Below are 27101 nucleotides of genomic sequence, written 5' to 3'. Positions count from 1 at the left end.
TGGCGGGCCCGGCGCGCGGTCTGGAGGACCCGGCGCGGTCTGGCGGGCCCGGCGAGCGCGGCCCAGCCCATTTGGCGCCGTCCTCGGGAGCTGGCCGTGGGCCTGGCGTGCTGGCCGCCGCCCCGCAGTCCTCGCCCGGCCCTCGTCCGGGGAGGACGGCCAGGCTGGCCGGTTGCCGCGGTTGTCTGCCGCGGTTCACTGCCGCGGTGCACTGCGGCCTCTCTCCGAGTGCCGGGGTCGGCAGTCGGTCCTGGCCGCCAGGTGGAGCGGGCAGAGGAAGAAGGCAAGGTGGACAGGCGGGCGCGATGCCGATGGGGCCTGACGCTGAGGGATGCCGGTGCCCCGCGCCGCGGTGGCAGAGGTCGGCCGGATCCCTCCCGGCCTGAGGCCAGAGCCCTCCTCGTTTTCTTTTCAGGGCGAACCCAGCAGTTATGAGGAGCCCCCAGGAGCTCTGGGCACAGGGCCGGATGGGGCCGCCGTGTGGGGGGACAGGAGGCGTGGGGGGAGGGTCTTTAAGGTGGGGGACCCGCAGCCTGGGAGCGCCCCCTCCTGGCCGCTGCGCGCGCCGCTTCCCATCGGCCTAGCCCGCCCTCCGTGTCTCCCGGAGCTCAGCGCTGCAGGGCGCGTCGAAGCCCCACCCTCTCTCCCGGTCCCAGGCACGCCCACTGTGGGCGGGGCTACGGGCGCTGTCCTCGGTCCCGCAGAGAAGGACGATTCTGGCAGGCCGAATCACGTAGGCAGGCAGGAGAAAGAACCGTTGTACTGTTGTTGGTATGGTGCTGTGGGTCTGAAAGCCATTATCCGCTCTCCATTGGCGTCTTAATTTTTACCCTTTCTACTCTCTGTCTCTCTCTTTTAAAGATCTCTGGTGTATTTATCAAATTGGACCAGTTGTAATCCTGAGGTCATGACACGCACTCATCATCAATCTGTGAGGTCACCTCTTTCTGTTTTTTAATTAGTTGTTTTGGATAATGCAACGAACCCCTTCTCTAACAAAATCCAGGACCTTGACTATAACCACTGTCTGTGTGGTGTTCCATCCTCCTGTCTCTCTTCACTGGAGGTAATCATTCGCTCACATCCTGTATTTGTGAGCGAATGATTTTCTTTCTTCTTTCCTCTCTTTCCCAGAGTCTGTCTGTCTTTCTCTCTTTCTCAAATGTCTGGCTGTATGTGGTGTTTTCAACTTAATAGAAAGTATGTATCACGCTGTGTGTAATTTTTTGGGACTTAAGTGGTAACAATATTATATTGTTGAAAAACAACTGTATTACCTTTCACTGTGATTTATTCCTCTGATTCCTACGTAATATTGTAGATCTACCAAAGTTAATTTGTCCACTCTTCTCCTGATGGGCATTTGAGTTGTTTCCAGGCTTTTAAGAAATTAATTAATTAGGTTGCGCTGGATCTTAGTCGTGGCATGCGGGATCTAGTTCCCTGACCAGGGATAGGACCTGGGCCTCCTGTGTTGGGAGTGCAGGGTCTTAACCACTGGACCACCAGGGGAGTCCCTGTTTCCAGGTTTTTGCTAGTGTGAAGAACACGAGATGGTCTTTCACATGTTTCTTGTCATGTATATGTCTATGGCTTTCACTTATGTATTTACCTAAGAGTTGAATAGCTAGGCCGTAGGGTACATGAATGTTCAATGATAGGACACAATGCCATGCCCACTTATGTAGTGGTTGTACCAGTTCACACTTCCACCAGCAACACGGGAGAGCTCTGGATCTTCTCTTCTCCCACATTTGGTGTTTAATTTTTGTCGATAGAATGGCTGGAATTGGTAAGCCGCATGGTCTTGATCACCAGTGATGTTGAACATCTCTTTATTTATGAGGGTGTTTTTCTCCTGTCTGATCATGTCTTGTCCATTTTATATTGAGTTATCTATTGCATGTGATCAATTCTTTCCCTCTAGAAGCTTTAGAATTTTATCTTTGCCTTTGATATTAGAATCACCATACTGTGACTAGGTGTGGGTTTTCCCTTCTCTCTCCTCTCAGCGTGTTCTCTCTGTCATACGTCGTTCATTTTATTTCCTACAATTATAAAAAAACTTCTTTTGTTTTTGTGTGTGAGTATACATCTTCTTGATGCTAGATCTTTGCCAGCTCTTTGTATCTCCTAGTTTATAACTTGTTCTAAACTTTTTAAAGCTATTTTTAAAAAATAGCTTAAATAGTTTTCCTTAAGCTACTTTTTCATGAATATAAACTTTTTAATAAGCCACAGTTATTATTTTTTTTTGTAGTTAATGCTTTTGAGTCTTCAGTATTTCCCTACATTAAGATCTAAAAGATAACTCTAGCTTTTACTGAGTTAAAATTTGGTTTCTGATGTTTACATCTTTTAATCCATTTAGAGTTGATTTTTGTATACAGTGGTAGATAGGGATTCAGTTTTTGTCCTTTTTCCTGTATGGATTGCCATTTTGTTTCCAGTTTCATTTATTGAACACTTTGCTCACTGACCTGATACGTTACTTCTATTGTGTATCAAAGTTTGACTCATAGATATGTCTGTGTGCTCTCTGTTCTGGTGTCTTGATCTTTGTTACAGTCTGTTTGTCAGTTTATTTGTTCCTGTGCCAACTACCGTCATATTGATATTATGGAGACTTTTTATTGCAATAATATCCCAGGCAGACTGAGAAGTGATCACCGTACTTGTGGACCATTCTAAAGAATTTTGATTCTATAGCATGTATGATGGGAAGTTATTGAAGAATTTCAGCAGCCAAGCTATATATTCTGATTTATGTTTTTGGTGCAAGATGGATGGGGAAGGGAGGATGGTGAGGGACGAGACAGGAGTTGGAGGCAAGGGGCCCAATTAGGAGGCTGTTGCCAGAATACAGGTGAGAGGTGACAGTGGTTTCAGTAGTTGTAGAGAAGGAGAGAGGTGGACGCATTTGAGGTGCAGGTAGAAGCCATACAACTTTCTGATGTGACAGGTGAGAGGAAGATAGGACTGAGTGCAGTGTGTTTGGGGCTGTGTGGGGATGCCATTCCCGAGACGGAGAATTCTGGGGAAGGGGCCGTTTGTAAGTTTGTAAGCTTTCAAGTGAATTATAGTGCCATTTTTAATTTGCTGATGCTTGGAAATAGCTCTGTGGTTATGCATGTTTTATGGCTCGTTCATACCCTTTTCTTTCCGAATAGGTGACTCTCATTTGAAGAACGCAACCAGATCCCTCCTGGAATTCAACACCACGGTGAGCTGCGGGCAGCAGAGCGCAAATCACAGAGTGCAGAGCAGCATCACCTTCTTATGTGGGAAAACCTTGGTGAGTCCACACAGAGGCACTTTATCATCGTTCTTTTAAAATCGTTTGTCCTTGGGGCGTTCTTGCTGTAGCCGGTATTCTAGGACGACCAAGGGAGCAAAATTATAAAAACACGAGCAAACAGATGAACAGGAACCCCAGCCTAATTACCGTCACCATTAAGAACCAATAAGTAAACAAATCCGAAGCCTATAGTTACAACGTTTAAGTGAAACTCGACCCACATCCTGTGTAAAACTCCAGTGTAAAGGTTAGGGTGTTTAAACTCAAAGCACTGTTGAATGTTTATGTTGCAGCATAAATTTTTTTTTTTTCTTTCTGAAACTTCTTCTCGCAGCATTTTATTTTGATAATTGTCAAGGCAATGTGTTTATTGTTTTAAACATTTGTCCTCATTTACATTAAATGGAACATATTAACATCTGTCTAGAAGAAGCCTTGGCCAGTGGGTAATGGGGTTCCCAACTTTTGGGGTATCACTAGTGTTGAAATGGGACCTCATTGTCGAAAGCGTGATGCTGGTGGTCTCACTGTCTGCATATTGTATGTGATTTTTCGATTTTCATCTTTAGTATTTAGAAAGGGGCTCTCAGCAAATGGCTGCTAGCTTTTAGCAAAAGCAATTTGTGTACAAACCCTGTGAATGTTCTCTAATCAGAGTAAGAATCCAAGTGTTCAGAAAAATCAGGTTGAGTGAAACTTAGGCGGTTACCAGATTGCTTTGAAGTATCATTTTTAGAATTTGGTGCTGTGACTGTTGCATTTTCAGGGCCACACTGTCTTGTCTGGAGAACTTTAAAAACAGAACTTACGTTGTTAATTTTGGACCAGCCTATCAGTTGCACTGTTGCCCATGTTGAAACCTTGGGAAAAAAATCTGTTTGCAGTGGTATGAAATCTGGAGGTCTGAGTTACAGAATAAGCCAGCTTGTTGTTTGAATTTTAACTAAATTGTCTTCAAGAATTCTGTGTTCGCCCTGTGAGAACCAGAATTCACAGAACTCTTCAGATTTGCACATGGGCGCCCAGAGGTAAGTCCCCGCCACGTCTCGTCGACCAGCCACACTGTGGCCGACCGGTTCGGAGTCCTCGCTGGCCCCCTCCTGCTGGGAGGGGCCGCCCTCAAGTGCAGGGGCGTCTGAGCAAGGCTGGGGTACGAGCTCGGTCAGGTCCAGATGGGCCTCCTCCCGCGGCTTCCAGGAAGCATGAGGTCACATTTTCTGGCTTTGGTTTTGTTGGCTTTTGGTTCAGAGAACATTTGGAGTTTGAGAGTGGGAGGTCAGTGAAGATTACTTCCCATGAGCTTACTGTACTTGCATAGTTGGGGCAGTAGAACAGTTTTGGATCATTTATAGCCAAATTCCAACATGATTTTATGAAGCTTTTGTCTCAGAAGTTTTGGGTTTGGGAACTTCTTGATGACCTTGTTTAACTAAAACAATTGTGTGTCATTCCCCACCTCCCGCTGCTAGTTTAAGATTTTTCGTTAGCCTTCACTGTTTCTGACTTAAAAAAAGAACACTTTACAATATGCTAACTTGTTTTTCCTTTTTTTTTTTTTAAAAAAAAGGGAACTCCCGAATTTGTAACTGCAACAGACTGTGTGCATTACTTCGAGTGGAGGACAACTGCAGCCTGCAAGAAAGACGTTTTTAAAGCGAATAAAGAGGTAACAAGGGCCCTTCAAGGTTACATGCTTGTGCAATACATCCTGGGACCTTTAGGATTTGAAGTACTGACGCCAACTTTTTGGGGTAGAAATCTTATTGTGGTTTTCAAACTTCATTTGAGCAGAGATACCATGTGATTTAATTGTTAAGTTGTCCTGGGTGGTTCTTATTTCTACGACGGGGCATTTTAAATACACAGGACGGACTGGAAATGGAATGGCTCACTTGCATAGAGCAGGTTAGCTCTCGGTTTCTGATGCCATGCAACTCAAGAGCCGAGTCCCAAGTCGAGCTTGGGTTTAGGTACCATGCCACCTACAGATGGCATTTCCTCAGCCTTGGGGTGGCTTCTGGGCGCCTTGTGGATCCAGGTCAGGTGTGCCTGGCCCTTCAGTTCTTTGCCAGCTCACCTCAGAGACTAGACGACTGTCATCATTACTTCCCTTCTTTCTCTGGTATCTGGTCAAGTGTTCCTGGTGGTTGGTGAAGCACCCTCTTCCCTAGCCTAGAGCCTCTGACTTGCCCTGGTGCTGGAGGGGGCAGAAGACAGTTTCCTCTGCCTCTTCCCTACTCCCACCAGCCCGGGTCTTAAAGGTGACTTCCTGTGTTCACCCAGACAACAGTCTTCATGGGTTGAGTTTTCTCACTTTTCTCCGTTAGTTTTCTGTTCTGAAGGGTTGAGTTCAAAGACTCTCAGGAACTAGGAACTGACAGATGAGAGTTATCAGTCATTTCTGCTGATGACCTAATGTGTTGTCATTTAAGAGGGGCAAAAAGAGATGTTTGTTCTTAAAAAATAAAACCGAATTTAGGGATTCGCAGGGGGAGGGGGAGGGAGCAGGAGATTAAAAAACAAAAACAAAAACAAATTTAGTTACAAATACGACTCTTCAGCTGTGGCAATCTACAAAAGAAAAGGCAGTCGGAATGCTGCCTCCATGGGTGTAAGGAATGTTCAATGGGAAGAAAGTTCAAAGTGTGGGAAGAAGTAAGGCCTAATGAAATGACACCGATATTTAGTAGGAGATGGTGTCATATTTAAACTTTGCATTTTGAAACTTAGCTTCAGCCGTTTGCCAATGTACAGTTAACGGCAGGAAAAGCATCTCTGAACCGCAGTGCCAGACACCTTCTGCTCTCCTGTGAGACCCCAGGCCTTCCAGGCCCCATGGAGGTTCCTTCTCTTGGGCCCTGGTTCTCCAACTGACAGTTATTACACCCATTTTTCCTGTTTTAACCGAGCGTCCTTTTTCCTTGCTTTGCTGAACTGACAGTTGTTTCCCACCACCTAGGGAATAATTGCTTCCCCAAAGAAATAGTGACTTGTTTTTGATTTTCTTTGTGCTATAGGTCAGAAGTCACAAACTACATCCTGTGTTTGTACAGCCTCAGAACTAAGAATGGTTTTTACATTTTTATAGGATTGTAAAAAAAAAGCAGAGAAGAATACACAGCAGAGACCTACGTCACTCACAAAGCCTAACATGTTTACAGAACAAGTGTGCTGACCCCTGTTCTAAGTCGTTTTGGGGGGTGGGAACGGGGAGATACAGTCTGTGTTTTTCTCAGAAGTGACGTTTAACTTCTCTTAGAAGCTAAGCTGATCCAAAGATGCAGGAGGAATCCTGGTATGTTCCCAGTGATCATTTCTTTGGGCCTGGTTGGCAGCTGGGCTTTATTCATGGAGTTTTCATTTATCGAGGGCATGTTGTGGGCTAAGCATTAGGAATTTCCTTCCATTTTGAAAGGGTTGTCGCATTCATGGAGCTCATAGACCGAAGGTATGGAGGGCATCGCTCTGCCTTAGGTGTAGCTAGATTAGACGGGAAGAACCAGAGAGCGTGATGGCTGCAAAAGCAACGCTGTCACCGCCAGCAGATCACTGTGAAGCATAGTCCCTTTTCACTGTCTTCAGTAGGATTTGATTAAACCTTACAGGCTATGATAGAACTTCAAAAATTATATGAAATGTCGAAACACTCATCATTCCTTTAAGAAAAGCCTAGATTCTACACCTTATTGACAGCTCCTCATTTCTTCTGTTGCTTTGGCTTTGTCAGATTTAGAATGGTGTGATGAGCAAAGAACACGGTGGTTCCAGAAAGTGCCTGTTGAACCCACCGGGGTAGTGCTCGTTCAGTGGATTCGGGTGGGGTCGTTTTAGATCATAATTTCTGTGAAAGCTCGTGGACATACGTCCCTACCATCCTACTCTTGGGACACACAGAGAATGCAGAATTGGCAAGCCAGTGGTCTTACCGGAGTTACATAAATACGGTTAATGTACATCCCTACACCGTTAACAAGGGTGACTCAGTGTGCAGTGTGGGGAGCTGGCACCAGCCTCCTTCCCCGGCCGCTGCATTCCTGCGCTGATGAATGTCTCCATTGCTCTGCTCGGGGGAGCAGGAAGTGGGAGGACTTTCCCCAGGAGCCTTGCTTGTTTTTCCGACGCTCCCTCCAGTTGTGGGGGGCGCTGCACTGGGCGTGTCTCCTGTTGCTTCCTGGAGTCGGGAGACAGCCAGAAGTTGCTCACGGCCTTGAGCCGGGTGTCCGCAGCAGGCGTGGCTCACTGGAAGCCCTCAAGCCTTTCGGTGACATCGAGCTAGTTTCAGGAGTGTGGCCCCATCTTCCCTCCTGCTGTGTGCCGTTCCCGCTCCCTCGCCTTTATTTTGTAGCTGGAGAGTTGCTTCTTTGTCTCCTTTCTTGAATTGCTGCCCCGTTGGGTTGAGTTCATGTTTCTGTGTTATCCTGCTAGGAGTTGACAAGCTCTAGATTTGCAGGATTATGGACGCGGGTTACTTTTACCAGAGCCTCCTCCGGGTCTGCAGTCCTCCCTTTCTTGCACTTCCGTTGCCTTTCTGCAGGACGTAGTGCCAGGCGTGGTTCTGGCCTCCTGACCTCACCTGCTCTGTGCCCATGTTCGCCCTCCTTGGTTGGCATCAGCATCTCTCGTCAGCGTTGTAGGCAACGGGAGACTTTGCTTTAAGGGTTTGGTTGACGTGGGTTTAGGTGCCCCGCTGAGGCTCCGAGGGGGTGCAAGTCCTTGGGTCCCATCCGTTTGCTCTCCGCAAAGTCTCTGCAAACAGGACAGGGGAAGAAGGTTAGTGGGTCAGTGCATTCCTGCGGGTTTGATAGCATCTTTCTGAGAAACATTTAAAAGCTAAACATTAACTTTTGTAAACGGACCTGCCTGTGAATAGCTTCAGTTTTCTAAAAGCCTATTTAAGGAAAATTATCCATAGGAAGTGATGAAACAAACTATTTTGAAATGATTGCAGCGAACCTGAGTTTTTAGAATATTCCTTGGCTGAGGCGATTAAAATGATATGGGGATGTTTCACATAAAGACTGGGCGACCTGGGCCTTTACTCGGGGGCACATCTCTGGGCTTGAATGACTTGCCTTCCGAATTTGGTGGAACTTCGAAAGCACAGGGTCTTGCCACCTGTAATGGGTTCCTTGACACTCCTCCTACACCCCTTTTTTTCCCACCCGCGTTACTGAGGTGTAATTGACAAATAAAACTTCATACACTTAAAGTGGATAACGTGATTTGATACACTCCTTGACTTAAAAAAAAATAAAAGACCATTCGTTCATAGAGATGAGAGAGCGCTCATAAATTAGAATCCAGCTAGAGGCCCAGAGGAGGAACTTCTCTTCAGGTTAGTGAGCAGGTGTTCAACGGACCCCTGTTAGGTTCTGGGTACTGTCCTAAGTCTTGCTTAGGGCTACAGCAGTGACAAAGGCCCTGTCCTCGGGGAGCTTACTCTCAGGTTAGCAGGTGGAGGTGCCTGGTGATAGACACCAGTGCTCTGAAGAAGAGAGCTGGCGATGTCAGAAATGGCCCCCACTACGCAGGTGACCCTTCACCTGAGGCCGGAACGCAGTGAGAGAGCCGTGGGGCTGTAAGGGAATCATTCCAGGTAGAGGCAGCATCACTTCCACGGGGCTGATCTGTACCCAGAAGCCAGTGTGGCTGCGTGGAGGGTCCCCAAGGCTGGAGACCGTAGAGGAGCTGAGATTTCGCCCTCAGTGTGATGGGAGGCCACTGGTGGATTTTGAGCAGGGAGTGATGTGACCCAATGGTATTTTAAAAGGATTGATCTGGTGCTTGTGGAGACATTGGCTGGGGGAAGGGGACATGGAAGGTGGAACCAGGGGTCCCGTTAAAAGAGACTGTTGCAGGCGAGAGGTGATGGCAGCTTGGACACGGGTGGTAACGGAGGAGCCCAATCCAGGGTTGGGTTTGAAGCACTGAGAGGACTTGCCGATGGTTTGGATGTGGAACGTGCACGTGGAACGTAGCCTTCATGGTTTGGCCCTGAGCAACGGGCTGAACGATTGTGCGTTACTGAGGTGGGGAATGCTGGGATGAGAGCAGGTTTTGAGGGGAAAAAAGGCCTATTTTAAATATGTTAAAGTTCAGATGCTTTTGTGTATCTAAGTGACAACGGTAAATAACAGCAGGTGACACTTACATTGACCCACCAGGACCTGCACTCGTTCGGTCTTTGCAGCAACCCTGTGAAGTATCGATAGTTACTGTTATTATTCCCACTTGACACATGGGGAAACCGAGGCACAGAGGCTCGATTGGCTCGTGGTCATACTAAGTGTCAGCCCCGGAGTTTGGACCCAGGCGTTCTGTCTGCAGAGTCTGCTCATGAACACATCTTTTGTGCTGGCGTTGGCTGTGAAGTCTGGGCTTGCGGGGAGAGGTCACGGCTAGAAACATACACTTGGGAGCCAGTGGCGGGTACCTAATGGCGTCGTGCACGAGGTCACCAGGGGAATGAGCGGCCGAGAAGTCAGCCGTGGGACACCTTTGCACTTAGGGTCCGTTCAAAGGAAGTTGAGGCACATTCCCAGCAGGCTGAGAAAGCAGGCTGTGGGCAGAGGGACCCCAGGAGCCCCTGGAGGCCAGGCAGCCAAGTGAAGAAAGAGTTTCGGGCAGGGGAAGGCCATTGGCGTGAGGCCGGGGGGAAGGCCGAGAGTGGTAGTGAGGCCAGAGTGGGTAGTGGCTGCGTCCAGCAGAGGGTGACGGAGAGGGAGAGAGGACAGTGAGGGTGGGCAGGCGGGAACGTCTGCGCTGGTTGCAGGGCTGCGGCGTGGTGGCCGCGGGGGTGTAGGGACAGGGGATGACGTGCGTGAGAGGCGGCAGCAGGACAGCACGCCAAGGGGGGACGGGGATGGAGCGGCTGGGAGGGCACAGGTGGGCAGAAGCAGCCGGAGCCCTGTCGGCCTTGGCTTTGCTGTCATCGGGGGACCTCACGGCGTGGAGACTGGTGTCCCATGATGTGGGGCATAGGCTTTGCTGAGCCCCCAGCCCCCAGGAAGGTGTGTGTCAAAGGCTCGTGTTCTCTCCTGTCTCTCCTAGGTGCCGTGCTACGTGTTTGACAGAGAGCTCAAGAAGCATGATTTAAACCCACTGATCAAGATCAGCGGTGCTTATTTGGTGGACGACTCTGACCCGGACACTTCTCTGTTCATCAACGTTTGCAGAGACATAGGTCTGAGTCCGGGGGCGTTGTGGGCGGGGATGGTGAAGGATTTCTCTGGAGGCTTCAGTATCTTTGCCCTTGCACCGTACTCCTTTGTGGATAACCCTGTCGCTGATTGGGCCCTCTAAGAAAGCTTGTCCCCAAAGATGCTCTCTGCACAACCCCTCCCCTTTGCCCCCAGGAAATTCTGATGCCATCGCGAAGTCCATTCTGACCATTGGCCATGCCAACATGTTCTGTCTGCCAGATGCTTTGGGTTTCAGGATTCTCAAGTAAACCTTCCTTCTCACGATGAGGGGAGAATTGGCTGATTTTGCTACTGGGGGTGCTGAGAGCTGCCGGGGCAGAGGAGAGACATGGAAACCCTGCCCTCGATGAGTGCTATAAGACTTGAACTAGGTAGAGCCCAGGCTGGGTGATACTTACCCATCCATGGCAGAGCTATTTTAGGGCCCCCGTTATGTGGTGGCCTCTAATTTAGGCGCTGAGCTGCAGCACTGAGCACATGGAGGTTCCTGCACTCTTGGGGAAGATGCACAGCAAACCTCCTGTAATGTGTAAGGCAGTAGGTGACGATAAAAGTAACGCAGCCTAAAGAGAAACGCAGCTGTAGTCATTGTGGTATTGCTGCCGGCAGGCTGTCCTGTCTGGCTGTTATCCCAGGCACATCTAGTTTGTTCTTTACTCCTCCCCCAGACTGGTGAGGTAGCGCCCTGACAGTTGGATCCGTCTGCAGTTTGACCAAAGTTATAGAGACAGAAAGGAGTGGATCTAAGATTCGAACCCAGAACTGCCCATAGGTTGTTTCCATGAATCTACTCATCTTTCCACCAATCCACTCCGTGGAGACCCTGCATTTTCTTGTCTGTAGGTGATTCTAAGGTTCCTGTAGCTCTAGGAGAAGGGCTGTGTCCCTTAACTACCAGTAGCACCTTAGTCCCTGTTTATCGGCACCTCTTATGTACCAGGTACAGAGTGAGCATCTTACATTGTTTCGCCCTCACTTCCCGGCTGCCCTGCAGGGCAGGAAAGCTGTTCCCATTTTCCACTTTCAGATCGGCCGTTGGCTTGCCCAGGGTCTCAGGATGGGATGGGATCCTACTCTTCTGGGTTTCCAGACCTCTGCTACCTTATATCACTTATGGAGACTTAAAACAATTTGGTAATTTTTACCAGGGACCCTGGACCTAAGGTTAAGTGTGATTGCTACACTTGACACATTCTCTGATTCAATGTCACACGTTTTACAGAGGTGCTACGGGCCACGAGTCCAGAGGTGCGTCCCTGTCCCACCGGCACTGCCGCCTGCCTGGTGAGAGGGGACCGGGCATTTGACGTCGGCCGGCCCAAGGAGGGACTGAAGCTCATGAGCAATGACAGGTCGGTCTGCTGGTGGCATGTGTAATCTTCAGCAAGAGCCTGGCTTTTCAGGGAGTTGCAAGAATATCCCTTTCAACAGGGCTTACAGAGTTACTATTACTACTTCGCATATGCTTGTAAAGTTATTGGTCGTTGCTTGAGTCACGTAGGCTTGGTGACTTAGGCAGGAAAATGTGCATCGTGATCCAGCCCATGTCCATAGGGTATCCACTTCATGAAGTCACACCTACCTTAAGGTGTGTTTGGGCATCTTCCTTGCTTTGTCACCTGTGACGTTGGTTTTACGTCCGTGGTTTTATCTGTTCTTTAAAAAACACCGTCCTGGAGGCGAGTGACAGGAGGGCCGCTTTGCCCTTCTGGGTGCAGAGTTCGCTTCCCGACTGGGACGAGGGGGCGCTCCTTAGTTCCCAGTGGGGATGTTTCATTTCTCCTAATAAGCTGTGTTGTTTACACACATTTTTCTCATGCGTTTGTACCTCTCTCGGTGGGGAGAGGTTTTTCTCCAGTGTGTCACACGTGACCACATCCTGAACTTAGATTGAGGATTTTGATTTTCTCCCTGTTCCAGGAGCCTTTGGTAAACGCCTCGTTGCACCTGCTCTAGTCTGGAACTAGTGGTGTGTCACCGTGTGCCATAGATCACACTTCTGTCCCCAGAAAGAGCTGGAGCGTAACCTAAATTTAAAAACATCTGAGAGGTTTCTATATGTGCGTCTGTATTCGTTTGCCAGAGCTGACACAGCAAGTGCCACAGACTGTGCGGCTTCAACAGCAGAAATTTGTTTCCTCTCAGTTCTGGAGGCCGAGCTGTCAGCGGGTTCTTCTGAGACCTTTCCTCTCGGCTCGTAGAGAGCCACCTCCTGTGTCCCCTCACGGCCTCTCCTCTGTGTGTCTGTGTCCTGATCTCCTCTCCTTATAAGGACACCCATACTGTCTGATTAGGGCCCACAGCAGTGAACTCAACTTAATCACCTCTTCCAAGGCCCTGTTTCCAAATACGGTCACATCCTGAGGTCCTGGGGGGTTAGGGCTTCAACATACGAAGTTTGCGGGGACACAGTTCGGCCTATCGCACCGTCCTAAGTGATAAATGGGTGTCTTTCCTTACTGGGAGGGCTAGAGACGAATTCGGAAAGTGTGGGCATCGAGCGAAAGCCTGAGCGTGTATTCAGAGGAAAGGAAGGTCATCTGTTTTCGGTGGTCCTGTGGCCGGTGCACCGGGAACTGTGGCCACAACCCACAGCTAGGCCAGCACCCCCATGGCGGTTCCAGGCTCTGCCTGGCCGCGGGAGGCCGTGTCACCAGGTTGCTGGGCTGTCTTCAGGCTTAAAAAAAAAAGATCTTCCGCTCGCACTGAGAAGTGGTTGTTTAGAGAAGAAGTGGTCGTGTAGCCTTGCGGGCTGAAATGCAATTGGCTGGCTGGGCTGTGTTTGTTTTGTTTTGTTAGATTGTTTATAATCTTTTTTGTTGTACTCAAACAGCTTTTCTTAGTATTTAAGTTTATATGTTGTTTGTTCTACTTATTTTTTTAAAGCACTCATTGAAGTTTACTTAAAAAAAAATTTTTTTTCCCAAATGGAAATAAATTTAACTTACTTCGTACTATGGCTTCTTTCGTAATGTAAGCTTCTGTTCTCCCTTTCTGCACACATGGGGAAAGGGAGAACAGAAGCTTGAGCTGAAGGCTCAGGGCAGCAGGCTAATTGGAATGTAATTTGTACTTTTGTAACCCTAACCCTCTTTTCTCGACGTGTATCCTCCAGGCTTGTCCTGAGTTATGTGAAAGAAGGGGAAGTTCATCCAGACTTCTGTGAGGGTCACAGCCCGGCAGTGACTATCACGTTTGTCTGCCCGTCGGAGCGCAGAGAGGTGAGTGGCTTGTCTGAGAGGACGCCCCAGTGGCGTGAGCACAAGTCAGGGTGGGGCTGGTGCAGGACAGATGCCTCCGTGGAGGTGGCAGCCATGCTTCCCGGGACTGACTCGGACGCACGTGCTCGGCTTGCTGTTTGCTGTTTCTCAGCGACCCGGAGGGGTGTCTATGCTACGAGAATGGTGTTTTGTTCAAGGGTCGAGTGCGATATTAAGTGGTCCATAGACAGATTTTAAAAAATTGTAGAGCGATGCCGGTCGGAATGAGTATTTGAAAAGACCGTACGTACCATCCTAACCCTGTGGCTTCACGTCTGTTAGTGCTTCGGCTGAGGCACGGCCAAAGTAGCTGATTGGTTTACAGAAACACAGTCAGCAAGGAGCAGTACAGGTGGTATGCAGACCTGGCGGAAATGGCTCGGGCCAGCGGCTGAGGTTCCGGGGGTGGGTACCAGTGTAGGAGAATTAGGGCCAGAAGGGAGGTTCCTGCCAACTCAGAGTGGAGCGTGTCACCCCGTCGCCTGCCCGCCTCCGCCCTGCCCCCCCCCCCCCCCCCACTCTCCCGGGCAGATTGACCACCCTGTCCTCTGGCTGTTTACTCAATTCGAGTGCGGTTGTAAACTCCTTGAGGGTAGGGCCTGCGTCTGGGGTGTCCTTGGGCCCCGTGCCCAGTGGTGTCTCTCCGGTCCACTGCTGCTTAAGTGTCTTTGCAGATGCGGTGGTGATGAGGGGAGACATCCCCAGGGAGGAAGGAAGGGTAGGGCTTTCCTCCAATTTATTTCTGCCTTCTCCTTGTAGAATGAAGTAGGAGGAGCTGAATTCTTTTGCCAAAGAATGTCCTCCCCTCCCCCCAAACAAACGTGGAATTTGCTCTGGTTTCTGGCAGGCAACTGGCCTGTTGTGTGTGTGTGTGTGTGTGTGTGTGTGTGTGTGTGTATGTGTGTAGGGGGGCGTCTATGGAGACAAAAGTGCAGTCCGGCCAGCTTTCCATTCGTTGTCCCCAGACTTCTAGGGTCGCGTGGTGTCCGCTCAGCAGGGACCTGACTGACCGGTAATCCGCGTTAGTCCTGAACGCGATATTGAGGACTATTTATTTATACTCTCCATCCTACAGATGTGAATCAAAATCTTTTGAGCCTGATGAGATGTTCTAAGCCGGCAGTGGTTTTAGTGTGTCCCTTTCTTACTTGTGCTGCATTCAGTGAGAAATCATTTCACACTATCACGAGGGAGAGGATGGAGAAGTTCCCCTCTGTTCTCCGTGGGATGTGAGGCCGTTGGGCTGGTGGGTTATCAGTGGAGCTGAGGGTTCTGTTTCCAGCCTGACTGTTCCCTGGGTAGAACTTGGGGGACGTGGGCTTGGACCCCTTAACACTTGAAGGTTTACTGAAGAATTTCCACTGGCTTATTGAACGCTTCTAGGAGCTGGAACTTGAGTAAACATTCGCCTTGCCACACAGATCTTTTTAAAAGAGTTTTATTGAATTTATGTACATTAAAAATACACCTGTTTTAAGTACAATTTAACGGTTATTAGTGTACTAACAGAATTGCACAGTCAGTGCCACGGTCTGTGTTAGAACTTTTCCGTTACCCCAGAGAAGCCTGCTGCCCAGTTGCCATCACTCCCCTGCTCCCCCAGCCCCGGCAGCTGTGGACCACCTTTCTGTCTCGCCTTTCCTGACATCCCACACAAGTGGAGTCACACAGCACGTGGTGTCCAGCTTCTCTCACTCAGCACTTGGTCCACGTCACTGTATGTATGTCTGACTGCTCTGAGCCAAGGGCTGAAAGCGTAGATTTTGCGTCCGTAGTCGGGGCTGGACCGCGGCTCTGCACCTTACTAATCAAGTGACGGTAAACCCGGCACTTAGCCCCGTGCCTGGCACGTAGCAGGTGCTTAGTAGGCGCTTGCAGAGTGAGGCGCCTGGAATCAGCACAGCTACTCCTGATGCTAAGGCCAGGGAGACGTTTCTCCCAGGGAAGGTCAGAAAGATGACACCGCCCCCCAGTAAACAGTGACTTCGTGGCATCCTTCCCAGAAGCCGGGTGTGTGGTGGGCGATACCCTGGCTTCACCCAGGGGCAGGAACAGATGTGAATACAGGTGAAGTGTGCCCTAGAGCCATGGACGTTCCCGTGGAAAGGGGTTAGGGACCATCTCCCCAGATGCATGGAGGCTCAGTGATGTCCACCCAGCGGGCAGGGGTGGGGGGGGTCCATCTGGCACAGGCTCGGCGGCACCTGTGATTGAAAGGGGTGCACGGACCACAGGCCCTTCACATGTCATGACTGCTTGCCAGGGGCGTGGTGGGCGGGTGATACCGCGTTCAGGGCGGGCTCACAGGTTGACGCTTGCGCGTGACTCTGGAAGGGACCGGAAGGGTTTCAAGGAAATGGAGTCGTTGTAAGGCAGACAAAAGAACAGAAAAATGTCAAACCCCAATAACATACCTTTGGCTTTTCAGAAGCACAGAAACATCTGCATTTAAGCTTCATGAAAAGAATTAATTGCATTCCTTTCACCCCTTTCATGATAGGGCACCCTTCCCAAGCTCACGGCGAAATCCAACTGCCGCTTTGAAATCGAGTGGATCACTGAGTACGCCTGCCACAGGGATTACCTGGAAAGTGGGAACTGCTCTCTGAGCAGCGAGCAGCACGACATCGCCATTGACCTCCAGCCGCTCAGCCAGCCCGGAGGTGAGTGGGTGCCTGGGGGCCAGGAAGTGGGAGAGGGAATGAGAGCCCAGGGACCGAGCTCCCCCTGCCCTGGGGTGGGCGTTTCGAGTTTGATGCTGTCACTTTGCCACCCACACCTGTGTGCGTAACAGAGCCTCTTCTTGTTTATTCCCTTTTCCTTAGCTTCAAACTCCTCGTACTATACCGCAGAGGGGGAGGAATATGTTTTTTATTTGAATGTCTGTGGAGGAACTGAAGCACACATCTGTGATAAGAAGGATGCTGCAGTTTGCCAAGTGAAGAAGTCAGATTCCACTCAAGTCAAAGTGGCAGGGAAGCTCCAGGGTCAAACCCTTCGGTGCGTATGGCCTCCACGTAACTTCAGGTGCATCGTGCGTGTTCCTGTGAGACGTAACATACTCCCCCGCCTTCCTCCTCCTTCCACCTTCCGCACAGCACAGGGAAATCAGTTAAGCTGGCGTGATTTTCCTGCGTGAGTCAGGCAGGTGCCGTCTATCCCTGACCAGTGGATGCTTTTCCTGGCTTTACAGTAAGAATGCTTCTGTTAATACGGTTCGCTTTATAATCTGTTGTTTGCAGGGAACCGTACTGTAGGAAAGCTATTTCATTAGTTGATATGGCTTTTGTATGTTACAATTTACGTTTCCGAGGAGTTTTGATTTTTCTCTGGTGGTTTGAGACTCTGAAACACCATGGACATCACACACAAGTGTTGAACAACTAGGAAAACGCATTCATCACAATTCTTGTGACCCTTACCTCGGTAGTTACCTTCACAAAAGCTTTATCAAAATGTAGTTTCTCTGAGCTGAGGGACCAGGATCCCTCAGGTCACACTTTATGGCAGTTGCTGGAAAAGCTGTGTCTTCTTGGGCGTTACTTATTTTGTACAAAATCCGAAAATGAGAGCAGAAGAGGCCTCATGGTCCTAGCAAAACCTTCAGTGCCTTTTCCCAGCCAGTTATTACTTTGAAGTAAGAGGACGGGAAGCCCGTCCATTTGGAACTCATCTCCTGTAGACGGTTCTCCCCCAGCCTGCGAGAGGGCTCGCTGTTTTGTGTCGCTGCTGCTCTGTGGATGGTATGCGAAGGCTCACTGTAGAAGTGTTTAAGGATTCAAGTTTCTTTCTTGGTTCTACCAAACACGTGCGTGTGTGTATTGTAAAAACTTAGGTACTCAGACGGAGACCTCACCTTGGTATATTTCGGGGGCGACACGTGCAGCTCCGGCTTCCAGCGGATGAGCGTCATCAACTTCGCGTGCAATCAGACTGCGGGTGAGTGCGCCCTGGGTCAGCCGCGTACCTGTGCGGGTGGGCGGGCTCCGTGGAAATGTGGAGCGCTGAGTGGGGTGCTCAGACGTCCTCCTGCAGACGTGGCCCCTTTGAGGCCCCCTCTGTCGTAGCGGGTAGGAGTACCCCACCCCGTCCTGCCGACGCCTGACACACACGTCTTGTTTCCATCTTCTGTTTGTGTGGGGACTGGGCCCAGAGTCAGGCTCGCTGGGAAAGCCTCTCTGTCCTGAATTCTGGCTCTCCCGGAGTGCGCTCAAAGCCGGCAGTCTGGGTTTACTCACCACCTTCTGATGGGTTGTCACTAAACAACTCTTCTTTTAGGAACTGAGTTTTTAGGTGACCCTTTTTGCAAATGGTGGCCCTGCTGTAGAGGTGGGATTTGGGGATCTCGAGAGACCCCAGGGCAACTTTAAGTGGAATGTTTGGTTTTTCTGAGTGACTCGGAGAAGCTACCTTGACGTCACAGTGGCACTGGCATTTCACAGAGCCGCACTGCCGTCCGTATCTCAGAGATTCTGAACACAGTTTGCATCTCTTGAGAGGTGATGGGATCCCACCATCTTGAGAGAGCCGTCCAATCAGTGGACCCCCAAGCCGTGACCCCAGGTGCCCTGCAAGCCGGCTGAGCCCCTGCACAGAGCTCCGGTCTGGGAGCCGCCTGGGTCTGGCCCCGTCCGCACAGCCGGCACAGTCTCGCACGGCCGCCCCACCCCTGAGGGTCTCCTGGCCCCTCACTGTTTGTTTTGTGTGTTTCTATGGTAGAGCTCTTAACCATCTGGTCACGGGGCAGGTTCCTGTGTGACTCACTGCGGGGCCTGGGGGAGGCAGCTGTGCGTGACGGGAGCCGTGCTCCAGAAGCGGCTCTGGTGGTGGAGGCGGGCAGGAGGGGTGGTGACCACCGCCGAGCGCTGGTAACCCGCCCGGAGAGTCAGCAGAGAATCACCTGGGCTGAAGCAGGAGGGAGACCTCATAGCAGGACACCCCTTGACTCCTGGCGCCGCTGGCCATCGTCACCGTTGTTCTCAGCCCACTGTTGCCTGTCAGCCCCCTACCCCTGCCACGTGCGCTCCGAGCTTACATTGGAGGCATGTTCTCAGTTGATGCGTTGAACACATTATATTAGTACGTGTTTGCTCAGACCCTGCGAAGCCTAGGGATGCCGTGATGGCTGAGAGCTCCCCGGGCGTTTACACACCAGCAGCAGAGAGAGAGATGAGGATGGTGATGACGTAGTGCAGGGGACGCGGGTGCCTGGCAAGGTCTGTCACCTGGGCCTTTATCCGGAGGGAGGCCCTGAGGTCAGGGGTCTGGGGTCTGGCTACCCTCGAGGACCGAGGCAGTTAAGAGGAGGTGCTGGGTGAGGGAGCCCTGCAGGACAGTTAGGGGCAAGCTGGGCGCAGAAGCCGGGTGGCCATGGGGGCTGGTCTTTGTGGCAGGAGGAACAAACAGCTCATGCAGAGGCGGGAATTTGGGTAGCCGTGAGCAGGTCAGAGCTGGGTGTCCAGGCCATGGCTAAAGAAGGAGCTGGAGCAACGTTGTGAAAAGCTTATGTGTCCTGCAGAGGAGTTGGACTTTATCTAGAAATCAGCGTGAAGGGACTAAGCAGGGGTGGCCGTGCATCTGGCTTGGACGTGGCCTTTGGATCCATCTCCCTTTGGTTTGAATGCCCGCCCTGCCTTCCCCAGATTCTCCATCTTTCTTCCGTCATCCTCACCTCTTCCAGGCTCGTAGGAGACCCTCTCCAAAGTCCACCCCTTCTACTCTGTGTCCAGGCCCCTGGGAAATGCAGCCTCTGTCTTATCCCAAGTCCCCAGACCCTCAGGCACTCGGGCTGCCCGGGTCTCCCAGACTCCCCTGCTGCTGGGCTGCTCTGGGGTGGGTGACTTGTGTGGGCCGAGGCTCCCTCTGTCCTGTCGCTACCTCCTTTGGCCCTGTTCTGTCCGCACTTTTTATAAATGACTTGGCCGCGATCTTTGGGAATGCGCTGATCTCATTTGGGCATGTTGGGAGGATGGAATAATGATCCAGAAAGATCCCAGCAGACGAGGAGGATGTTGAGAAGGGCCCTTGGTCAGGGGCTCCCAGGGAAGAGGGATGGACCTCCAGGAGTCGTGCCAGGAAGCTAGAGCCCAAGGGGGCTGAGGCGGGAAACAAATAGGAGAGGCCATTTGTTTTTCCTTTATTCCTTTTTGTCATACACGTTTTCGAATATATAAGTAGAAAGAACATTATAGTGAAAACCTACACACCCACCACTCAGGCTTAACAGCTGTTAATGTTCCACCAAACTTGCCTCACGTTTATATGCTGTGTCACGTCCCCAGTGGATCGTTAACACTCCACCCAGACTGCAGGAAAGGACGTTCCTTCACGTAGCCTCAGTGCCATTATCAGACCTGACAAAACTGATAGCAGTGCCTTAATCCTGAAGACTCATGTCATTGTGATCGTGACACGGAGTCCAGATCCAGAGACTTTAGGTGTTTCTGAGCCTACTCTCAGGCTGGAGCTGGATTATGAAATATTTAAGACTCCTTCTAGCTCTGTGATTTGGAGCCAACTGTAGGTACTATGTTCTGTGTACGCTAAAATTATTCCATTTTTACCTTGTTTGAATTTAAATTTAGAGTTTTTAGAGAAAACCCCTTGGTGGATTCTGTGTTTATTGGTAATAATGTATTTTTGCATGTTGAATTGGGTGTTGATTGGCTATGGAATGTTATGAAATGTGGTTTATAGTTCAACTTGGATCTCCAGGAATTATTTATGCTTCTGAATCTAGGGTTTCATGCATTTCAAGACACAGAGGTACATAAGTTTATTTTTTTGTCCATAATATATATATATATATTTTTTTACCATTTGTTTCAATAACTTATATCTAGTTTGATGTAACGTGATACCTGATTATCGGTGATCCTGTCACATAAGGACATGAGACCGTTTTGGGGGGAGGAGTGTGGTGTGTTAGCATAGGCCAGTAAAAACTGTCCACAGATTCAGGTGACTCACGATCACACTGAAGACTTGTTCTCTTTAATTGCGTTCAGGCCTTAGGGGGCTGTGCTCCACGTGGTCGTGTGGGGACCTTTGCATTTTCCACCTCGTGTTGTTGCTGTCTGTGGACATGGCTTCCAAGGACTCTGCAGGATGGGAACAGCAGTTGTTTTTTTAATGGACCAGAACTAAGAGGCATGGCCCAACCTCAGAGGCAGTGAGGCGGGACGCGCAGTTTGGCGCAGTTTGGGCCGAGAGGGAAAGATGAACCGGTTTAGTTTCTGTCCCAGAGCGGCGGGGGGATGGGGCAGCCGCCTGCTGCCCAGGCCAGAGCTGGGTTTCACTGGGAGGGTCCACTTTCTGCCTTCAGCTGGTGCAGAATCCACGTACCGCCAGGCCACGTAAAGGGTGTGCTGGGGGATGTGCTGGAGCCTGGAGAGCCGGGAAACTTTCAGGGATGAGATTGATGGAGAGATTACAGAAAGTCATCCTCATCCTGCTGGTGGCCGGAAACCGTAGGGCTTAGCTGTCCTGATGGCAAGGCCATTGTGTTTAAATAAACAGCGTGGTTTGGTAGTGGGGAGTCTTCCTTTACTATTCTCCTCAAATTCTTGGAGGAATTAAATAAGAATGCAGGTAGGGTGCATGCCAGTGGTTATTTAAATTTTATTTAAAATGGGCTCTCCCAGCAGATCATTAGTAAGTTTCAGATGCAAATCTAGCTCCTGAGTAGGGACGGACCCTGGAACCATTCATAGTATCATTTAATCGTCTGTAAACTTACCTGGTAAAAGAAAAACACTGAGTGCGTCAGGTTTTCAGGAAACACAGATCTTTTCTGAACAGTGAAATACCAGTCCAGTGGGACTAAACTGTATGTAAACCTTGAAGGGGCAGAGGGGTGGGGAGCATGTTGGAAAGAGGCGAAGCAGCTTCACTGCTCCCTCGGTGGAGGGCACGGCGGACCCCCAGCTAGAGCGTGTGCTGTCGGAAGGGAAGTTGGGAGCGCTGGTTCTTAAAAGAGAATGGCTTAGAGGACTTAAAAAAAAAAAAAACCCAACAAACCAAAGACACACAGTAGCGCAGGGAAGTCTTGCCTTGCGGTTATGAGTCTGGCTCCGGGGCCAGACCGTCTGGGTTTGATTTCTGGCTCCTCTGCCCTCTAGCTATGAAGCCATAGGCGAATTATTTAGCCCCCCTAAATCTGCAAAACGGGGCTAAGCTTGTCCCTGTGTCATAGGATTTCACGGTGGAAATACGCGAATGTATGTGAAGTACCTAACACAGAGCCTGTTCTCTGCATCCAACCCCTGTGGAGGGCTCAGTGCTTCGCATGGCGCCTGCCTCAGCTTGTGCTCCGTGTGCCTTAGCCGCTGTCGCTGGTGTTACAATTATGATGTTTATAATATTAAAGATTCAATAGAAGTTGCAGTTGAAACAGCATTCGCCCTTGGTACAGAATATTATTTCCGTTAGAACATTGTGCACTTCAGGGCCCTAAACCTCAAGAAAGGTAAATCATGTAGGAGGTCCAGAGGAGGGTTATTAAACCATCAAGGGGTGGAAAACGGACCTTCGTGCCAGCAGTGCACTAGCTCGGAAAGGCGAGGGGATAGAATTTCTGGTACGGGAAAAGTCAACAGAGTTTGCTGAAGCCCACGCTACGTGGACGGGGAGGCGGCACATGAAGGCCTAGCTTGCAGAGCGGAGCTGAGCCGGGAGGGCTCACGGTTGAGAGCCCCGTGGGGCTCCCTCGGGCTGATTGGAGTGGGGCATTAGAGACCCACGCGTGCCAGAGTCCCCAGGATCCAGGATGCTGGCCCCTCTCGGGGCGAGGTCACTAAACCTCAGCACCCTTCAGCTGGGAGTGGCTGCAGACCGTATCCCTCTTCCATGCTCATTTTAGGGGCGAGTCCTGGGGAACGTGTCCTGCTCACACGCACGTCATTAAGCCAGTGGCACTTCTCTGGAACTGGAGCCCTGATCTCTGCCCCCCTTTCGGTGACTCCCTGTTCTGGCTTGGTGTTCATGAGCCTCTCAGAGACTGACCGCTGCCTGGGGCTCACACCCCGCTGAAAACAGGCTTCTGTCCTCTTGAGACCATCCCACCAAGATGAAAGGGACACAGGCCTGCCCTGCAGGGTTTAGGTCGTGTGAAACGCAGTAAAGCCACTCTGATCTCTGGGGTTTGAGCCCGGAACTGGTTTGCCTGCACACCTGCTACGGGTGTCCTGTTTGCTGTCTCTGCTCCTGGGACGTTCCGGGGTTTTGGTCACATCATGGGTGCTTTCTTCCTTTTGATGCGGCACAGGTAACAACGGGAGAGGGGCTCCCGTGTTCACCGGGGAGGTGGACTGCTCCTACTTCTTCACGTGGGACACGAAGTACGCCTGCGTGGACGAGAAGGAGGCCCTGCTCTGCGGCGTCTCCGACGGGAAGCAGCGCTTCGACCTGTCGGCCCTGGCCCGGCACTCAGGTAGGCCCACCGCCCGCTCCGTGTGTGCTCGCGCACGTTCTCTCGGGTCTTTCCCGCGAGCACGTTTGGAAATGCTGTTACAGTTTTCCTTGTCAGCTAACTGTATCGTGGCCTTTCCCCGCTCCTCACGGAGCAGTATGAATTATCAGAAATGACACCGAATCAGGAGGCGAGATATCTGAACTTGAGGTCGGCGTTACCGTTTTCTACTTGGAATATCTTGGGCTCATCTTATGGTAGTTCAGTAAAAACGGCCAAGTGCCTTCTGTGTGCCAGGCCCTGTGCTTTGTGATTAGAAAAAAAAATTTTTTTTTAAAAACTTTTGTTGCTAAGAGGGTAGATCTTAAAAGTTGTCAAAATCCCCACGAAAATTGGTACCTCTGTGTGGTGATGGTCGTTAACTGCACTTACTGAGGCAGTTGTCGTGCAGTATGTACATACATCGAATCGTACTGTACACCTAAAACCGGTGCAGTGTCATGTGTCAGTCATAGCTCAATTAAAGAGTTTAAGCTCTTACAACAGCCTTCAAGCAGGCGGTGTTCCCACTTAACACAGAGACTGTGAGGCCCAGCGGGTTGCACACCTGGGGTGACAGGTGTGTGTCGTCTCCCTGCCTCTTTCCTGTCTCTAAATGAGGATTTGCATTCCCTGACCAACCTCAGATTCTTTTGTGAGACTGAAAGGAGGCGGGATGTGGGACCTGTCACAGGGACTGGCTCATGGTGAAGACCCATCGAGGTTAATTTATTTGTCCTGTGAACCAAGGCTTGCGGAGTGTTTGTTGCTGGCGGGGGCTGGGCGAGGTGCTGGGGATACGGCAGCAAACCTGGCGAGCACGACCCCTGCCCCCTCGGGCCGTGGAATTTAGCAGGGGGCACAGAAGACTGAACAGTAAGCGTGGGGTCACCCAACAGGGATAACCAGATCTAGGTGGGGATTTCTAGTTCCACCCTTTCAGCAGCCCTGGAATTGGGCATAGATAGAAGCAAGTTGCCTCTGTAAAGTGGAATAGTACACAAGACAGGGAGAACGGCCTGAGGCCACATAGTCACCAGCTACTATTGGAACAATTACTCACGTGTTCAGAGTCCCAGCTGCTTGGGAAAGTATCACATTAGAAGGAGAATTCCTCCTTCGTGGGGTGCTGGAACGCTGTCCTTTGAACAGGAGCCCCACTATAGATGCTGTCGGGCAGCGAATTGCCCGGGGGAATAACCGTCTCCGTGCTTTCCTGGTTCAGCACCTTTGAGCCCTGGGGCTGGTGCCGTGGTTACAGTCTGTGCCCTGGTCAAGAGGCTGGATTTCTGTCTGCCGAGTGGGAAGAGCTCTCACCTCCGCCCAGACATGGGTTTGAGGCCCCGCATCCAGCTGTGTTTACTTACTTGAGCAAGTTACACCCCTGCCCCCCAGTTTTCTTACAGTAAACTGAGTGGTGGTTTCAGATCCTAGGATCTGCGAGGTTGCAGAGATGCATTCGTACTCAGCTGACTTGGGCCACCTCTCCGGTTCTCTGGGACCCGGGTTATTTGTGTAGCATTTGCACCCAGATATCTAAGGAAGCTGTGAGGTGAGAGCTCACATCCTTCTCTGATAGTTTAAAGAAGTCCTGCTGCCTGAAGCCCTTCAGCCCTCCCCAGCCCAGCCAAAGCTTTCAGGACAGTGTTTGTCGTGGTCGGCCGTGAGCCCTTCCCGGTTACTGACACCGGTGCGTAGTGACCGTGTTACCACTGACGCGGGATCTTCCTTTTAAACCCCCGTCTCCAGTCCGCACGGGAGCGTCCTCACTGTCTGTGTGTCCTCCTTCCCACACGGTTCCAGTGATGCCTTTGGGGGCTGTTGGGGGATGGTCTGCCTTTGACTTGCTGTCTGCTCTCAGCCTGTGCTCCTTCTACCTTCCACGGATTGTCTTCTGTTCATGCTTGACTGAGTCATGAACCCTTTGAGTTAAGGGACCACGTATCTTGTTTATCTTCCGGGGGCACGGAGCACGAAGCCCTGGGCCAGGTCTGCCTTATCTGTGGTCTGGAGGCAGATGCGTCACCAGTGGCATCTCAAGTCTGGGCTGGCGTCTGGCTTTGCTTTTCAGTTTCTGATTTCAGACTTTGGGGCTTGGGAGAATTTTGCTGTTTAATCCTCTGGCGGCCCCCCCACCCCGCCTTAAGCCTCCTCTTCTGAGGAGCTGTTCGGGGCTGGCTTGTTTCTGTCACATTCAAGACAGGCTTGAGATTCTCGCTGAGTTTGTGTGCCCTCAGCCTGCCGGGTCCAGAAACGTGAGTGCCTGACGTCTAGCAACCACAGGCCTGGTGAGCTTCAGGCCTTTATCTTCCGCTTAATCACCATTTATGGTGTGACTCACAGAGAAATAATCACTGCCTTTGGCTGGAAGACTCTTTTTTTTTTGGTTACAGAACTGGAACAGAATTGGGAAGCCGTGGATGGCAGCCAGAGGGAACCAGGAAAGAAGCATTTCTTCATTAACGTCTGCCACAGGGTCTTGCAGAAGGGCCGGGCGAGGGGCTGCCCCGAGGACGCGGCCGTGTGCGCTGTGGGTGAGTGGTGCCCTGTGCCTGTAGGTAACGCGGAGCCCGGCTGCATCCAGGTGGGAGTGAATTAGAAGTTCTTCCTGCGGTTTATCTCAGCCTCCTTTCTCTGCGTTCAGCGTATAAAGGATGGTGAAGAAAAGAGTTTAATGACTCAAATGCAGGGAACTGGTGCATTCGGGTATCTTGAAGTTGGCTGAAGCCTTCTGAGGTGGGCTCACTGGAAACAGGAGGAAGTGGCTGGGGGGAACTTGGTTATCTTTCTGCTCCGTCACCTGTGGAGGAGCATTGCCAGTGCTCATGTAGAACTGATTTTGATTTTTAAACAACCTTTCTGCCTGGAATTGTTCAAGTGTTATGGCTTCAGGCCGGTGGACTCTCGTAGCCTCATGCGAGAGCGCTGGACCCCTTGGGTTCCTTTTGCTGTAACTGTGTTGGTTGCGACTTCTCAATTGGATGTAAGTGTTTATAGCATATTAGTTGTTTGTCACTTAAGACTCACCTGGAAAACGACAGACAGTGGGAGTAATTGGAATCTGTTACAAGCATTAGATAAGGGATTGTGAACCCAGGTTGGATTTTAGGAATTATCCCAGGATTCAGAATTGGTGGTGTGTCTTTTAAAAGCAGGTCCAGCCATGTCCCTGCCTTTATTTAAGAAGGACTTGAGACAGACCTTCAGTAAAAGTCAATTGAACCAAGAATTAAGTGGTCACGGTTTTTGGCTGGCTGCACAGGTTTAATTAGTTTCTGCTTTGGTCATGGGACAAATGCTGCCCCCTCGGTTTCGACAGGCCTTGGGTCTCAGGAGAGCTGAGGGCCCCACACAGGGGGGAACAGTGTTATTTTCCAGGATGGTGTAACGTGCGTTCTTGCCTTTCTGCCTCTTGTGCCCTCAGAGGACGTTGTTTATTCACTCTCGTACTTTCCTCCTAAGCCTGAAGGTGCCCTTGGGGTCCTCAGTGTGGCTGCCGCTGCCCTGTCAAACTTGTCACTCAAAAGAAACCCACTGACCCTCCGAACACCTGCAGGGCCTCGGCTCATTTTTGGTACCTCTTCGTCTGTGTCATTCTCACTTTTAATCACGTCTTCTGTTTTTTTCCCTTTTCTCTTCTCTTTTCCAGATAAGGACGGAAGTAAAAATCTGGGCAAATTTCTTTCTTCTCCCACAAGAGAGAAAGGACACATTCAGCTGTCTTACTCAGATGGTGATGAGTGTGGCGACACGAAAATGAGCACAAATATAACACTCGTGTGCAAGCCAGGTACACGTTACAAACGCGTGGCGCCTTCGTGGGCTTCCCCAGCGGCAGCCGCATTCTTTAGTTTTCGGTTTGCCGCCGGCCCCTGCCTGGGTGACGAGGCAGA

At 50.6% G+C, this 27101-nt stretch overlaps 1 protein-coding gene across 1 annotated transcript in view; it reads left to right on the top strand.

Moving 5' to 3' along the window:
* The window catches only part of IGF2R (insulin like growth factor 2 receptor), a 108103-nt gene that overhangs the window by 26895 nt on the left and 54107 nt on the right, over nucleotides 1–27101 (top strand). The window contains exons 3-13 of the mRNA XM_065889079.1: nucleotides 3171–3295; nucleotides 4866–4964; nucleotides 10349–10481; nucleotides 11723–11852; nucleotides 13616–13721; nucleotides 16261–16423; nucleotides 16586–16760; nucleotides 17596–17699; nucleotides 23026–23190; nucleotides 25602–25742; nucleotides 26858–26998. Of these exons, the coding sequence (XP_065745151.1) occupies nucleotides 3171–3295; nucleotides 4866–4964; nucleotides 10349–10481; nucleotides 11723–11852; nucleotides 13616–13721; nucleotides 16261–16423; nucleotides 16586–16760; nucleotides 17596–17699; nucleotides 23026–23190; nucleotides 25602–25742; nucleotides 26858–26998 (1482 nt within the window). The remainder of the gene's footprint in view (nucleotides 1–3170; nucleotides 3296–4865; nucleotides 4965–10348; nucleotides 10482–11722; nucleotides 11853–13615; nucleotides 13722–16260; nucleotides 16424–16585; nucleotides 16761–17595; nucleotides 17700–23025; nucleotides 23191–25601; nucleotides 25743–26857; nucleotides 26999–27101) is intronic.

The sequence above is a fragment of the Phocoena phocoena genome, chromosome 12 (assembly GCF_963924675.1).
Source record: "Phocoena phocoena chromosome 12, mPhoPho1.1, whole genome shotgun sequence".
NCBI classification, from domain to species: domain Eukaryota; kingdom Metazoa; phylum Chordata; class Mammalia; order Artiodactyla; family Phocoenidae; genus Phocoena; species Phocoena phocoena.
The sequence above is the reverse complement of the archived record's forward strand: the minus strand, read 5'-3'. Positions and strand labels throughout refer to the sequence as shown.